This window comes from Cricetulus griseus (assembly GCF_003668045.3).
Source record: "Cricetulus griseus strain 17A/GY chromosome 1 unlocalized genomic scaffold, alternate assembly CriGri-PICRH-1.0 chr1_1, whole genome shotgun sequence".
NCBI lineage: Eukaryota > Metazoa > Chordata > Mammalia > Rodentia > Cricetidae > Cricetulus > Cricetulus griseus.
In genome coordinates this window covers 23425438-23439655 of record NW_023276807.1, presented here as the reverse complement: position 1 = coordinate 23439655, position 14218 = coordinate 23425438, and the positions used below count along the sequence as shown (strand labels likewise).

The 14218-nt window shown below is 37.7% G+C and overlaps 1 protein-coding gene across 8 annotated transcripts in view; it reads right to left on the bottom strand.

The window, feature by feature from the left end:
• Window positions 1-14218, bottom strand: part of Rims1 (regulating synaptic membrane exocytosis 1) — a 474432-nt gene that overhangs the window by 383788 nt on the left and 76426 nt on the right. For 7 of the 8 annotated variants that reach the window (XM_035453142.1, XM_035453143.1, XM_035453144.1 and 4 more), the window contains exon 2: window positions 1917-1997. The exons of the other annotated variant lie outside the window; for it this stretch is intronic. In XM_035453142.1, the coding sequence (XP_035309033.1) occupies window positions 1917-1997 (81 nt within the window). The remainder of the gene's footprint in view (window positions 1-1916; window positions 1998-14218) is intronic. 8 annotated transcript variants of the gene reach the window in all.

Below are 14218 nucleotides of genomic sequence, written 5' to 3'. Positions count from 1 at the left end.
GCTGGGGCACACACACACACACACACACACACACACACACACACACACACACCAGAGAGGGGGGGGGAATAAGGTAGAGAGCATTAGTGAAAAGACACCTGACATCAAACTGTGATCTTCACATTTATGAATTTAAATATCTGCACACACCTATACACATATGTACAAATAGAAACCTGTACACCTGAGCTTACACACATAAAATAAAATAAAGCTATTTCAGTGTGTGGAGGTAAACATTTTAAATCAACATTAAGTTTTAAAACATAAGATATAGAAGGTCAGAAGCTTTCTGGGAATTATTAAGACTAATTTCATCATAGGAAAAAATTTTTACTGTAAGAGGATTTTTTAAAAGTCCATACATGGTGACACATGCCTGTCCCTCTACAGGGGAAACTGAGGCAGGAGGAGAGCCTAGGATTTTGAGACAAGACTTAAAAACAATGAGATTCCCATATAAGCACATGAAATAAAATACTATATTTTACACACAAATATTTAAGTATAAAGGACTTATGTGAGATAATCACTTGTGTATGAGTTTTTTTACTTTAGCAAAGCAATAACAAATCATTTTTACTATTGTTAAATCAAAACTATTTTATTTCTTGAAAAATACTAATTATGCAGAAATTGATATTCAAGTCTTTCATTGAGATAAAATCCTAAACACATCCACTAAGTGTCCTAACTTTTGCTATAAAATGTTACATCCTAAAGCTTAAAATATTTACAACTATTTGTTCTAGTATATAACATACCAAACATAAGCATTTCAGTGGCCAAGCCGAAGGAGAAAGCCAAGAGTAGAGATATCAAGTAGATAAATACACAAACTCCCACTGTGGATTTGCATTTTTGGTTAGGTAAGAGGTGAACAGCTTGCAGAGTATGATGGCATATGCAATACTCAGAAAAGATTCATATTGCTCTGAGAAAACACTGTTTTTTGTTCAATTTTCCTCAATACTAATAAAAACTTGGCATAGAAATATTAGAAGAATTTAATTTTCTCTTCAGAGACTTTTTACTACTTCATCACTTAATTTTGACTTTGCATTTAAACTATTTCTAGGATAGCTGAAGAGATGTAAAAAACAAATTAATCTGAAGACACATTTCTTCAAAAGGTTTTTGCTATAAACTTTGGAAGGAGACATCTCCCAGTAGTAGCTATGATGTTTCTGCTAAGGAAGTTGCTGCTGATTATGCGTTTTAAAGAAATTTCCATCTTTCTCACTAGGAAAATACTTACATTCTGAGGATTGAAAGCATCACGTTACTCTGCAGAATTCTAATATTTTTTAATCTCCTCAAACTCCATATGGGAAACTAAAAATGTACATATTCAATTTCTTCTCCCACCCTTGATGTTATCCTTTGTTGGTTACATTTAATCACATTTCCACCTACACTTAGGAATGCAATAATAAAGATGAGACTAGATAGACAATCCAGTCTCTTAAGATGCCCATTGCCTTTAAACAGCATAATTTGAGGGTTGGGTGGTAGACTACTGCTCATTTCCTTTCTAACACACTCCAGCCCCTACTTGGCATCCCATATAAACCTTGATCCCTCACTTCCTGGAGTCTAATGATCCAGGCCATATGCATTCCAAAATCAATAATAATAATAACTAAAAACAAAACTCAGAGTTGCTGATACATTTCCCTCTCTTCTAATTAGTCTGCTTCCTGTAACATATTAGAAACATCATTTAACAAGGATACTTATTCCAGAGCATCTGTTTACAGATAATTTCATGTAACTGAATATTGGTAACCTTTCTAATATATACACCAGAGAAACTAGAGTATCTACTTCCACATGCAACGTCATTAATAAATCTGTAACCAGAGATCTGGGTAAGAGGTGACATTTTCAGTCAATAAAACCAATGCCATACTTACAGTGGTGGTTGATGGGGCTGGCTTTCAGCATTTCTTGGTGTTTTGCAGACAGCAGGCTTCGCCATGTCCCTGACAACACACCTGGGGCGCATGATAGACAGCACAACGCACTATTAATTATAAAAGGGTAGAGCATATCTGGAAATTAAACACCGTACTGAAAACACAATCTAAGGGCAAGTCTTGGTGAGCCCCAGCAGTATTAACCTTGGGCCCCGAAAAGGCCCTGTAAGGTGAGATTCTTTTACTTAGGTTTCCACAGGCTCAACTATACCCACATAAATTCTATGCTGGCCTCAATATTTTCTTTTCCTTTTAGCATCAATAAAATGATTGTCAGCAGTTTTTCCCATAGCAGAAAAGCTATTGAAAGCCTTGGCCTCACCATGTGAAGACATCTGAGAGCTTAAAAATAGGAACAGCTGCTGTGTTGATAGGTTAAAAATCAGGCAGAATTTTCTGTGGCTTTGGCTGTCTTACTAGAAGATATGGACTTTCACTTCACATCATTAACCACCACATATGTCTTCCTGCTTATACAGAAAGAGATCTGAGGAGCCTCCAGATATCACCCTTAATCCTTAAATTCCCTTCAAGCTGAGGAGGGGCAAGAAATGAAGGACCAGTTCACATGGAAAGTGTGTATGGGTCCATATGCAATAAATCTCCAAAAGCCACTGTACCTTGATTTCTTCATCATAAAATAAATATAGAAGGTAGACAAGATATCTAAGGGACAGCAGGAGTTTATGATATTCTTACTCTCATGTTAACAGGGCTTACAGCACTGAAGTGATCCACTGACCAAAATCAGAAAATGCCTCCAGCTGAGACTGTACTTGAACGACTTAGATACTTCTCAAAGGTTTAAACCAAAGACAGCTTTAAATAGAGAACCCTGGTTATGATATTGAGGTTTGACATCTTCACTTTTGTTAGATGTGAATGTCCTGAGTTTCTAGGACCCGCAAGCTTGAGCCTGATCCTTAAGAACTTTCTTGGTGATTTGGCTACATTACTCAAAGTTAAGGCCAATTATGCTACTCCAGGAGGTGTCTGGTGGGGCCATGGTAATAAACTTTTGTCAGAGGAAAAGCTGCATGGCAAAATTCTCCACTTCTGAAAGAAATCATACAGGTAGACATGGACACAGAAATGTGCTTACACAGACACACATTGCTCATTCCACCAGCAAGTACACTCTGAAATCAATATGTAAACACAGTGAGGGAAGAAAAAGGAGCCATTTGAAAGCCTCAACACCTTCCTCCTGAGATAAAGGCTAAATCTGGTGTCACTGAATGCCCACTAGATGGTCAAGAGAGAACAGTGAAATATGTTCATGGGAACCACAAAACTTATGCTATTGTCACAGCTTCTTGAAGAAGCTGTACATATACCAGCATTAAGACAACTTAGAGGAAGGCAGCTGTTAGAAGCCATGGATGAGGATTTCTCAGCCTTGGAACTTCAGTCTCACTTTCACAAGGTGTAATGCCCAGTAACTTAAATTTCATAGCACTGGAATAATCTTTGACAATTTTCACTCATCCCAAAATAGCATATGCAGCCTGTTTGATCTACATGGGCTGGCTTCTGAAAATACCACCAACTTGGAGAAGTTTGAAGAATTTGAGTCAAGATTATGCTTTTTCTCCCCTAAGGACCAAGTATCTATACAAAGCTTTCAAATAAATCTACCACATAAAGATTTTCCTATTCTTTGAAGAGACTATTTTATAAGAATTGCAGAATAATATACACCACAGGTAGTTTTCTAGGCCAAACTTTAAAAAAAAAAAAAAACTACAAAGCCATGTCTTCAGAAGAAAGTTGTCATCGAATATCAACACCCTGTAGTTTGGTTTCAAAACTGTATTACTTGGGGCAGATTTCTTCCATCTACACTTAACATCCAACCTTTGTGAAAGAAAAAAAAAACAAGATTTGATTTTTTGAATTTTGAAGCTTAGTTAAATCAATAAATAAACATACCACTCTTCAAATACACTTACAATTGATTTAAATATAGATGAACATTTAAAACTATTTCTGTGTTTATTTTTGGTATTGGAGATTGAATTTAGGTAAGCACTTTACCACTGCTGATTCTCCAGCCCTGCTTTAAACTCAGTTGCCCAAGCTAGTCTTGAAGTCTTTCTGTAACCCAGGCTGCCCTCAGACCTATTATTACCATCTCAGCTTCCTGAGTAGCAGGGATTAGAGAATTGTGTGATTTAACAAGATTAATTTAGATATAATTCTAAAAAATATCAAGACAACAGTACATATCCCATACTGATATGTCTTTATCCACAAGACATATATCCCTTCAACTGATATAGCTAGTTTCTAAATTTCTTTTGAGTAAAGAAACAATTTGTTTCAGATTTCTGTTTATTTAGCCATTTTAAAAGGACTCTTAGTCATGATGATATATATCCCTATATTTTTAAATCTGAATTCTTTTTAGATAAAAAATAATCTTCTAGACATAAGAAAGTAAGACAGGAAAAGACAGTGCAGAGGATCCTCCATCTAGTGTTCTTGCTGAGTCCTTATTAGGTTTAACTGAATTTGACCACCTTGATGGAGAATCCAATGGAAAATGATCAAAGTCTATTGTAGGAACCCAAGGTCAAGATGCCCCAGCTAACTTAGCTTCTGTTAAACTGTCTATGGGAAACTCCCTCCAGCTAACTGCTTATCTTAGCTTATGTTAAACTGCTTGGTTCTGCAAAGCCCCCCATGCAGCTTCCAGTGAGATGCCAGGATGTGTATTTTGCCTTCAAAAACCCTGAGGTCTGGACACTCAGAGCTACATGTAGGTCCCCAAACACTTGGGTATATTTCCAGCTGGCTAGAATGAAGACATTCAATAGGTTATAAACAGTGTTTGAGTGGTCATCTCTAGTAGGATATCCATAACAAAAGAAAAAAGTCTATTCTCAGAACAAGACATACTAAATACATAATATTTTCAGAGGTTTTTGTTAGCCTATATAGACTAACCATCCTCTAGAATTATAATCAAAATTTATCTCATTTTTGTGAGTTACAAATATTTTTATTTTTGACAGTTTTAAAGTATAGAATTTGTTTAGTTCAAGACATTAGACACATTAAAATGATAAGGCCCCTTCATTCTTTAAAAGAAACGGTGGTATTTTGGTGTGTTAAAGTTCTCTCCATAATTCACTTCAACTACATATTCAGAGACCACAAATCCTGCCATAATGTCCATTTCTTAGAATCTTTACAGTCTGACCTCTAACTCTTTATGATGTCTTCAATTATAGGATGAAAAATCAGATCTGGAGTCTTACAGTCTTGTGTGTGCTGGCTTATAAGCATTCTCTTACCTCTCAAGCATCACAGAAGACTTATGCAAATAAGGCATTCAGTAGCCACCTGGGGGGGATGCTCCTCCTGACCCCACCCTCTGCTGGGTTTTACAATGATTGCAATCAATTCAAGGAATGGCTGCCAACTGCCTACTCAGCCACTCTACCTTTCCATGCACATACACACAGGAGAGAAACTCACATTGCCCCAAGTCTGCAGATGAGACTAAGGAAAGGCTTTCAGCTCTCCAAACAGCAGCTGAACGTGCTTCCAGATACTAGAGTGTGTGAATTCAAACTTCTGAATGCCTTCAAGAAACATAATTTACATAATCTCTCTCTCCCTCTCCCCTTCCCTTTTTCTCCCCTCCTCTCTTCCTTCTCCCCTCCTCCTCTCTGTTTTTCCCTTGCCCCCACCACACACATACCTTCTTTGACTTTCCATTTTGCTGCTTGCATGCAGTCACTATCCTCTACCAAGCTTCTACATTTTAAAACCACCATGACTACTTTATAAAACATTACCCAAATTTAGACTTTACGTTGTTTGGTGTTCCATAACCAACATCAGGCAACTACTTCCTGTGCTCTAAGCTGCTGCTAACAGACTATAGCTGTTGACATGTTTGTTTTCAGTCTCCTGGATTTCTTATTATTAGTGGAAACAATTTCAGTTAAACAGCACAGGAGAAAAGGGTAAGCTTACTTATCCCAGCTTCCCAGGTGTCACTGGACTAACCCACACTTGTCATAAAAGTGTAAGTTAAAATAAGGATGAGAAAATGAAATCTTTCAAACACACAGTCTACTGATTTGCTGGCCAGAAAAAAAAAAAAGCAATGTCGGAGGCATTTTCACTGGCTTGCTTTCCTTCTCACCCTCAAAATATTTCAAGTTGTTCTCAACCACATCATTTACCACTAAGTACATAAATACATGCAAATTTCCTATCTCCAGGCTGGTACTCCTTCTTAATCCCAGCCATACATGCAATTGCCTCTCTGGCAAAGAATATCTTACAGACTACTAAACAGAAATATCTCTTAAGTGATATCGATTCCCCAATGGGTATCTCTATCTTGGCTGGGAGGGAAAATCTCTCTCCAGCTGTTAGACCCAAACACTGGACTTTGCTCTTCTTCCCCCCACACTTAATCTACTGTATCAACCCGATTTTCAAAAACAGTATACAGTCCTACTGTGTTGTCTGCTCTACAGACATCATTTTACTTCAATTATGAACACATTGTATTCATTTTGAATTCAGACAACAACATGTTAAGAGTTGGTTCTCTCCTTCCATCTCGTGGGTCCTGAACATCAAATCAGGTCATCAGGCTTGAAAGTAAGCGCCTTTACACACTGAGTCATCTCACTGACCCAAACCATAAATTTTTGGTGGGTTGCTCAGCTTTTACCCTTGATCTGGTCCTTGTGTTTATTCTCAGCAGAGACTCAAACTCTTTAAAAAAGATAAATCATATAAGACACCACTAGTCACAATTCTTCATTGGTTTCCCAGTCTTTTCATGTTAAAATGCAGAGTCTTTAAGATATTTTCCAGCATGTCATAGCTTTGGGATCTCACTCTCAGTCCTTCTACATAACAAGTATCCTCCATTCAATCATTCATCTTACCTTCTTTTCTATTTTTAAAACAATCTTGTTTTACATACCAATCCTAGTTCCCTCTCCTTCCTATGTCTTCCCATTCCCCCACCATCTCCCGACCTACCCCCCACCCCCCAACTCCTCAGAGATGATGAGGCCTCCCATGGGAAATCATCAAAGTCTTTCACATCATTTGGGGCAGGACTAAGGCCCTCCCTCCTGTATATAGGCTAAGCAAGGTATCCCTCCATAGGTAATGCTCTCCAAACAGCCAGTTCATGCACTAGGGATAAATACTGGTTCTATTGCCAGTAGCCCCATAAACTGCTCAAGCCTCCCAACCATCACCCACACTCAGGGGGCCTTGTTCAGTATTATGCAGGTTCCCCAGCTATCAGTCTAGAGTCAGTGAGCTCCCACTTGCTTGAGTCAGTTGTTTCTGTGGGTTTCCCCATCATGGTCTTTACTCATTTGCCCATATTATTGATCCTCCCTCTCTACAACTGGACTTTGGGAGTTCCATTCAGTGCTTAGCTGTAGATTTCCGCATTTGCTTCCATTAGTTACTGGATGAAGGTTCTATGATGGTAATTAAGGTAGTCATCAATCTGATTATAGGGGAAGGGCAGCTAAGGCACCCTCTCCACTATTTCTTTACCTTCTTTATACTCTTTATACTTTATACTTCTTTATACTACTTTATACTTTATACAATCTTTAACTCTGTGTGGAGTGCTCGGTCCCATACTTCTATGACTAATCCTCTTACCTTTTCATGACTTGATTAACAATGTCTTCTAAGAGGTCTCATACCCTACTTAGTATGCTAACTTCTACATTGTGCTCTCCCTTAGCACACTCATACATTCCCAAGCATCCTTTACATTGCCCTACTCTACAGAATTCATATCTCATGTTTCTCACTGCCTAAAATAAGAGTTACTTAAAAGCAGAGATTTTTGTCTGTTTGATTCATTAATATATGCCAACTGCCTAGAATTTTTCTTATGATACACTTACTACATACTGTTTTTCAAATTAAAAGCTATAGATTTCAAACTTGAGTCATTAATTTAACATGGTAAAATACATGATTCAGAATATACCATATATAATTTTTTTGAAATTATATCACATTTCTGTATACTTTCAAAATATAATTTATAGCCAACAGCATTATGATGTGAATTAACACCACTGTTTGTTTTATATGGTTCTCTTTCTGAACAAAAAATATTTCTTTGCATATGACTTAGCGAGTAGGAATCTCTCTCTTCATCCCTCCGCCTCTGTGTGTGTGTGTGTGTGTGTGTGTGTGTGTGTGTGTGTGTGTGTGTGTGTCTGTTATAGTCAAAACATTAGTATCATGTGTCTTCCTCAACCACTCTCCACTGTAGTTTTTGAGACAGGATCTCTCATTGAAATTCAGGTACACTGGCTAGGCAGCAATCTCCAGGAATCTTCACCATCCCAGCACTCGGAATACAGCACACACTACCACGCCCAGATTTTTTAAAACATGTGATGCAGGAATGTAACCCAGGTCTTCATGCATTCGCAGCAAGCATTGTCCCAACTAAGTCATCTCTTCAGCCCATGGGAAGAAAAAAAGTTCTTTAATGACAAATTAATGCTTTACCTAGTTATAAATAATACAATAATACTTTAAAATTATATATAAGAAAATATCATTTAGAGAAGAAAGAATTAATCACTTGACATCTGTTTTTTTTTTCTAAAAAAGGATCTGAAGTTCATATTTAACATTAATCACATACCAAAGTGTACACATTTCATCTTCATATCACTATGCAAAGGTATATAGAGGTCTTGCTTGATAGAAGAAGAAACTGAAGATGTGAGAGATAAAATCACATTTCTAGGCCTGGGGAGATGATCCAGAGGGTGAACACACTAGCCACCAAGCCTGAAGATGATTGGAAGAACCCAACCAGAAGAAGAAGAGAATCAATGCCTTCCAGCTTCCATATGTAGAGTATATCACATTCATGTTTCCCTCTTCCCCACATATAAATGAGTAAACAGATTACTATGTTGAAATTTTCTGGTGATGACAAATGGCAAGTGTTGTTACTTTAAGCAGGCAGGGTCTTAAATAATCTTTCAGTACCAGTAGTTTATGATGCAGGTACACTACAGAAAGCTTTTGAGTAATCCCACACATGTGTGATCTCCAAACATAGCCTACAGGTTCATGCTCTTCAAATATCACAGCAGTATTAGCATCGAGAGGTGATATTAGCCAAAGTAGAATTATAGCCACTTTAATCCAACGGGAACACTGTAAAATTTAATATGCAGTGCAACTTATCTGACATAAAGATTTATACAAAAATGTATCAGAAAAGGTAAAAGATCAGGCACTTTAAGGCAGAGTATTACTGATAAAAATCACTTCAAATACATTTTAAAAAATCTTCAGAAGTGATATCATTCCCATTCACTAATTCTAAAAGAGGAAAAGCTTCAAAAATATTATCTTAAATCCCATTTCATATTAAAATCTGCATACTGATGTCAATTCCACAGTGAATAGATGAGAATGATGGCTTTTACCCATGTGATGGAAATGGAGCTGAGGAAATTCTCCATCAGGAGAAGAATGTGAATGCTGGGCTTTGAAAAGCCAGATGTACAAACCATAAACCATCAGGGCCTCTTCTGCCACCGCAGTGCATTCTGGGAACTCTGAAATGCCACATCACAGGGCCTTTTATTTTAAGAAAAGCACAAAGACAGGTGAAGCTGACTTTTAACCATAAGAATGGGAAACAGCTGGCCATCTTTCACAATGAACCTCCAGAGTACTGACCTTGCCCTGCCAGGGCTTCAAAAAACTAGACAAAGAGATGATTTTCTACTGTGATTAATGTATGTTAAAATTTGAAGAATAAAACTTGCTTTAAAGACAGTTAAGGGAAAAAAATAATAAGAAACCAAGTCTCCGTTCTCCTTCCTGCCCTAATAGCCATCACTATTCTAAGGTGCTTGAATCCGGCAAAATCCGAAGACTGTTCCAAGGATACCAGCATCATTTCCAATTAAACCTTTTTAAAGATTTATTTCACGTGTGTGTGTGTGTGTGTGTGTGTGTGTGTGTGTGTGTGTGTGTGTGTGTGTGTGTGAGTGTAGGACCCTGGGGTGGTAGAGGTGAGAAGAAGGCATAAGATCCCTGAAGCTGTGTGCTAGAAACTGAACTCTGATCCAATGACAGAGGAGCAAGCTCTCCTAATGCTGAGCCCTCTCTCCAGCCTCCCAAACAGCCTATTTTATCCTATATATTATTTTAACAGAATCAATTTATTTCCCCATTCACCATTCTTGAAATATTATAGTCATGTACAAATTTCATCTGATTTCATACCCCACACATATGTCCTCTCGTGTACATTTTCTTACTCATTTGAATGCATTAAGACTCAATGGCACAGCTGGAAGCATCCAATAGGATGAGGCCTCAAGCCAGGTTTTGAGATGAGAACAAGAGAGAAACTGCCATTTTAATGTCAGTGGCATCATAAGAAAAAAAATGGCTACATAACAATGAAGATGGTGAATGTAGTTAATTTGTTGAAAATCTGCATTGAGAAAAAAGGCAGTTATAGAAGAGGATTGCTTTTATACTTATGACACAAGTCTAGATGAGTATGGGATGGCAAGAAATTCAAGGTAGTAATGGGAAAGGGGACAGAGAATGGTAAGTGCTAGACAGGATAAAGAAAAGGGGAAATGAGTTCAATGTAGACACCATGTTGCTGAGGTGGTGGACAGGGATGGCATGGTAAAAACAAAAACATCATTCTTAGATTGAACCATGGCTGCCATGGTTTCCACTTCCTTCCAGAATGATCTTAGAAGGATAATACTTGATGAGATTGAGATTCATTGTGCAAAGGTACTAGAGAGTACAACCATCTCCCCATTTGTCCTCATGGCTCTCCCTTCCTAGGGATAGAACTCCCTCTTAAAACATCTCTGCTGACCTGGGCCAGAGGCCTGAGGAAGACAGGCTCTCAGTTCTGTGGGCTGCCTCTTCCCCCAGGTGCAGTCCCCAGACAGTTCCATTAAGTCTGGAAAATCAGGAAGAAGTTAGTAGACTCCTCTTTTCTTTCACATAAGAAAAATAACATTCATCTTCTAGATCACATTTTGCTATGGTAAGCCCCCTTGGCATGATTGTGTAGGCATGCTCAACAGCATTCCTATTTCAGCTAATTCTTCCTCATAAAACCACTGGAGCTATTGAGGCAAGTCTATCTAGATCTTTCTTAGAGGCTTATTGGTCTTTTATACATAGAAGGAAATTGTTAGGGGTTTTGCTTGTTTCTTTTTGTTTTGTCAAGGAAAAATAATTAACCTTGAAAAGTCACTATCTGTAGTATTTATGAAGAAAGCCTAACAAAACTAAAAGGATATCAAATTATCTCTGGCAATGGAGGAAACGGCCTGAACCCGTTGACTAGATTTGTTGTGTTCCTCAGGAAGCCAGGGCAGATCATGCATCTGTGTGGGACACATTGGACTCCGGTTGCAGAAATCTAAGACACACCCATTCATTTCTACTGTAACACCTGGTATGGTAACCACAGACTTCATGACCACATTCACTCACATCAAATCTGTACTCAAAGAAAACCACATAGATTTTTTTCTAATAAAAGACAATATTATTGCAACAGTCCTGGGACTAACACCAGTTATCTTAAAGACAACATTGTTTATAGCTTTTAGTACTTTCACTCCATTTGTAAAGAGTTCTAATGTCATTCAGAGCTGATTTATTTGCTTTGGAGCCCCAATGAGAATCAATGGTCTAAACTGTTGGGTATGCTCCAAAAGAGCCTGAGCATGGCCTGCAGAAACCACCAGTGAATTGAAAGAGTGAGATAGCAGACACTTTTCTCTGCAATCACACCGCATTAAAAAGAAAATGTCAACACCCTCAAAAAGAGGCACCAATCTTAAAATTGTCTTCAATTATTTGAAAAGGCAACTCAGCAAATTGAGATGAAGTTAGATATGAGAAGTAACAGCATGAATGGAAAATAGCAGTTAATAATACTATCTGCCATTCCTTAGTGTTTCCAGTGAGCCTTAGGCATGACACTCATCTCATCACCCAGGTAATCTAATCAGACACAATACATTGTACTTGGTGTTTTGTGAGAAAAAAACAAACACCCCCCCCCACTGACTTGTGAAATAACACAATTCCTTCTTAGAAAGACAACTTTTGTAAACCACATGATACCTGTGACAAGTTTTTCTTTGTGATTTAAATGTTAGTAATAGCCACTAAATATAGTTTGTTTTATAGATAGAGAGCCACATTTAGCCTATGCTGGCCACAGGCTCAGTAGGCCTGAACTTCTGATCTTCTAGAAAGAATTCTAGATGTATGCTACCACACCTGTTTTGGGTAGTGTCCAGGACTGAACCTAGAGCCTTGGGTATGCTAGGTTAGTATGCTCCCAACTGAGCTACATTCCAAATCTAATGACTATAATTATAATTGAGCATTTCAAGTTGTAGGCACTGATGTTTAGCAGACGTTTCTTGCCACGATTGAATGTTATGCAACCACAAAAGACAGCTGTTGCACAATGGTTTGCTACAGTCTCCATGGTTATGTTGAAATTATGAAATCTGGTAGTAGAAACAAGAAAAATAAATAGCCATAAGGAAAATCTCTGGAGTTATTTTTACAACTTATTCAATTTTTTAGAAAGCATGTTAGGGTAGGTCTATGGATCTAAGAATGCCTTTTCTCCCCAAGGCTTTCATTTTCTTCTCTCATCTGGGAACCAGATAACTAATAAATAGCTATGTAGAGAGTCCACAATAGTTCCTTGGTGGGATTTCTGTGGGTTTTAAATAGATAAAATGAGCTGGGAAAACGAGATTTACTAAGGCATTAATGAAATATTTCAGCCATTGCTTCCAATTAATGCTAAATAATTTTGCACCAGATTCACCTGCCTTGAGACTTAAAGAGTTAATGGGGCCCATCAAATGATGTGTGTTGTACTGTGCAATGTGTGTGAATGCATAAGTTCCTTGAAATAGACACTATTCATTTGTTGTAAATAAATGATAATTTAATATGTCAAGAGACCATAATGCCTCTTTTACCTGAAATATGATAAAAGGACAGAACAATTCAATTTGACACTTTGATAACAACTCTAATACTTGAATATAATTTCTTTTTGTCATGTTTCTTGTGCTTAGGAGAAAAGCAAATAAATATTGCAACTATTATTTTGCATCCCTTTCATCCAAATTGATGAAGTTACAACCAGTCGCTTAGGAAATATTCATTTAGGATGATCAAAACGCCTAGGAAACAAGATTTCTGAAACCTACTGGGACAGAGGCACATATTCTAAACCTCCTGCTCTTTCTTGATCCAGCAGAAAGATTGTGTCAATGGCTTTACAGAGGTTACTCCACATCGCTCAGGAGTCAAATCTGCATCTACCTAGAACTTGACTAAACACTGAGCAAAACAAAAGTAAAAAGGGTGCAGAAAGAGGCAAAAACCATAGGAACAGAGAGTTTGCTATAAGATGGTGTCTCCTAGGAATGTCAGAATCTTTGCCTGTAAAGTCTCACTAACATGGCTGTCTAATCATGAGCTTGACAAAGACAAAATTAGGCATGGTAACATGAATAAGGGAAAGACCATGACACCACTACTCAGCACAAGCAAAGAACTGCAAGCAACTAAGAAATGTTGAGAGCAGGAGAAATAGTCTTCCCCAAGAAAGAGTACACCAAATGGCTATCCAATGTCAAAAGGCTAGCCATGAAAACATGCATACAAGAAATATTTTATAGACTGAGTAGGTTGAATTTATGTATTTAGGAATATGTATGCATTCATACATATACATATATGCATACAGAATAACTAATGAATTGAAAGAGATGAAAGAGAGTACCTTGAAAGGTTTTGAGGGAGAAACCGGAAGGCAGAAATGATGTTATTATATTATAATCTCAGTAGAGAAAAATCAATTTATCTTAGTTCTCCATCTCTGACACCCCCCCCCCCGCACACTTCCCAAGATCTTCAGGGCTCTCCATTAAATCACTGATTGTCAGGACACAGTCCAGAAATGGAGCCCTGTGAGAATTCTGAATACTGGTAAGAATACTCCAGGAAAACAAGACAAAAGCCTTGTAGACCTCAGTTTCTTCAAAACACAGAATTGTTCTCAGAATGTGCTTTTTGTGACCCTGCCAGGTACAATAGATTGGAGTGAGATTACCCAGGTTATTTATTACAGCTGGCTGTTGTTATTTGTTTGTATGCCTCTGCTG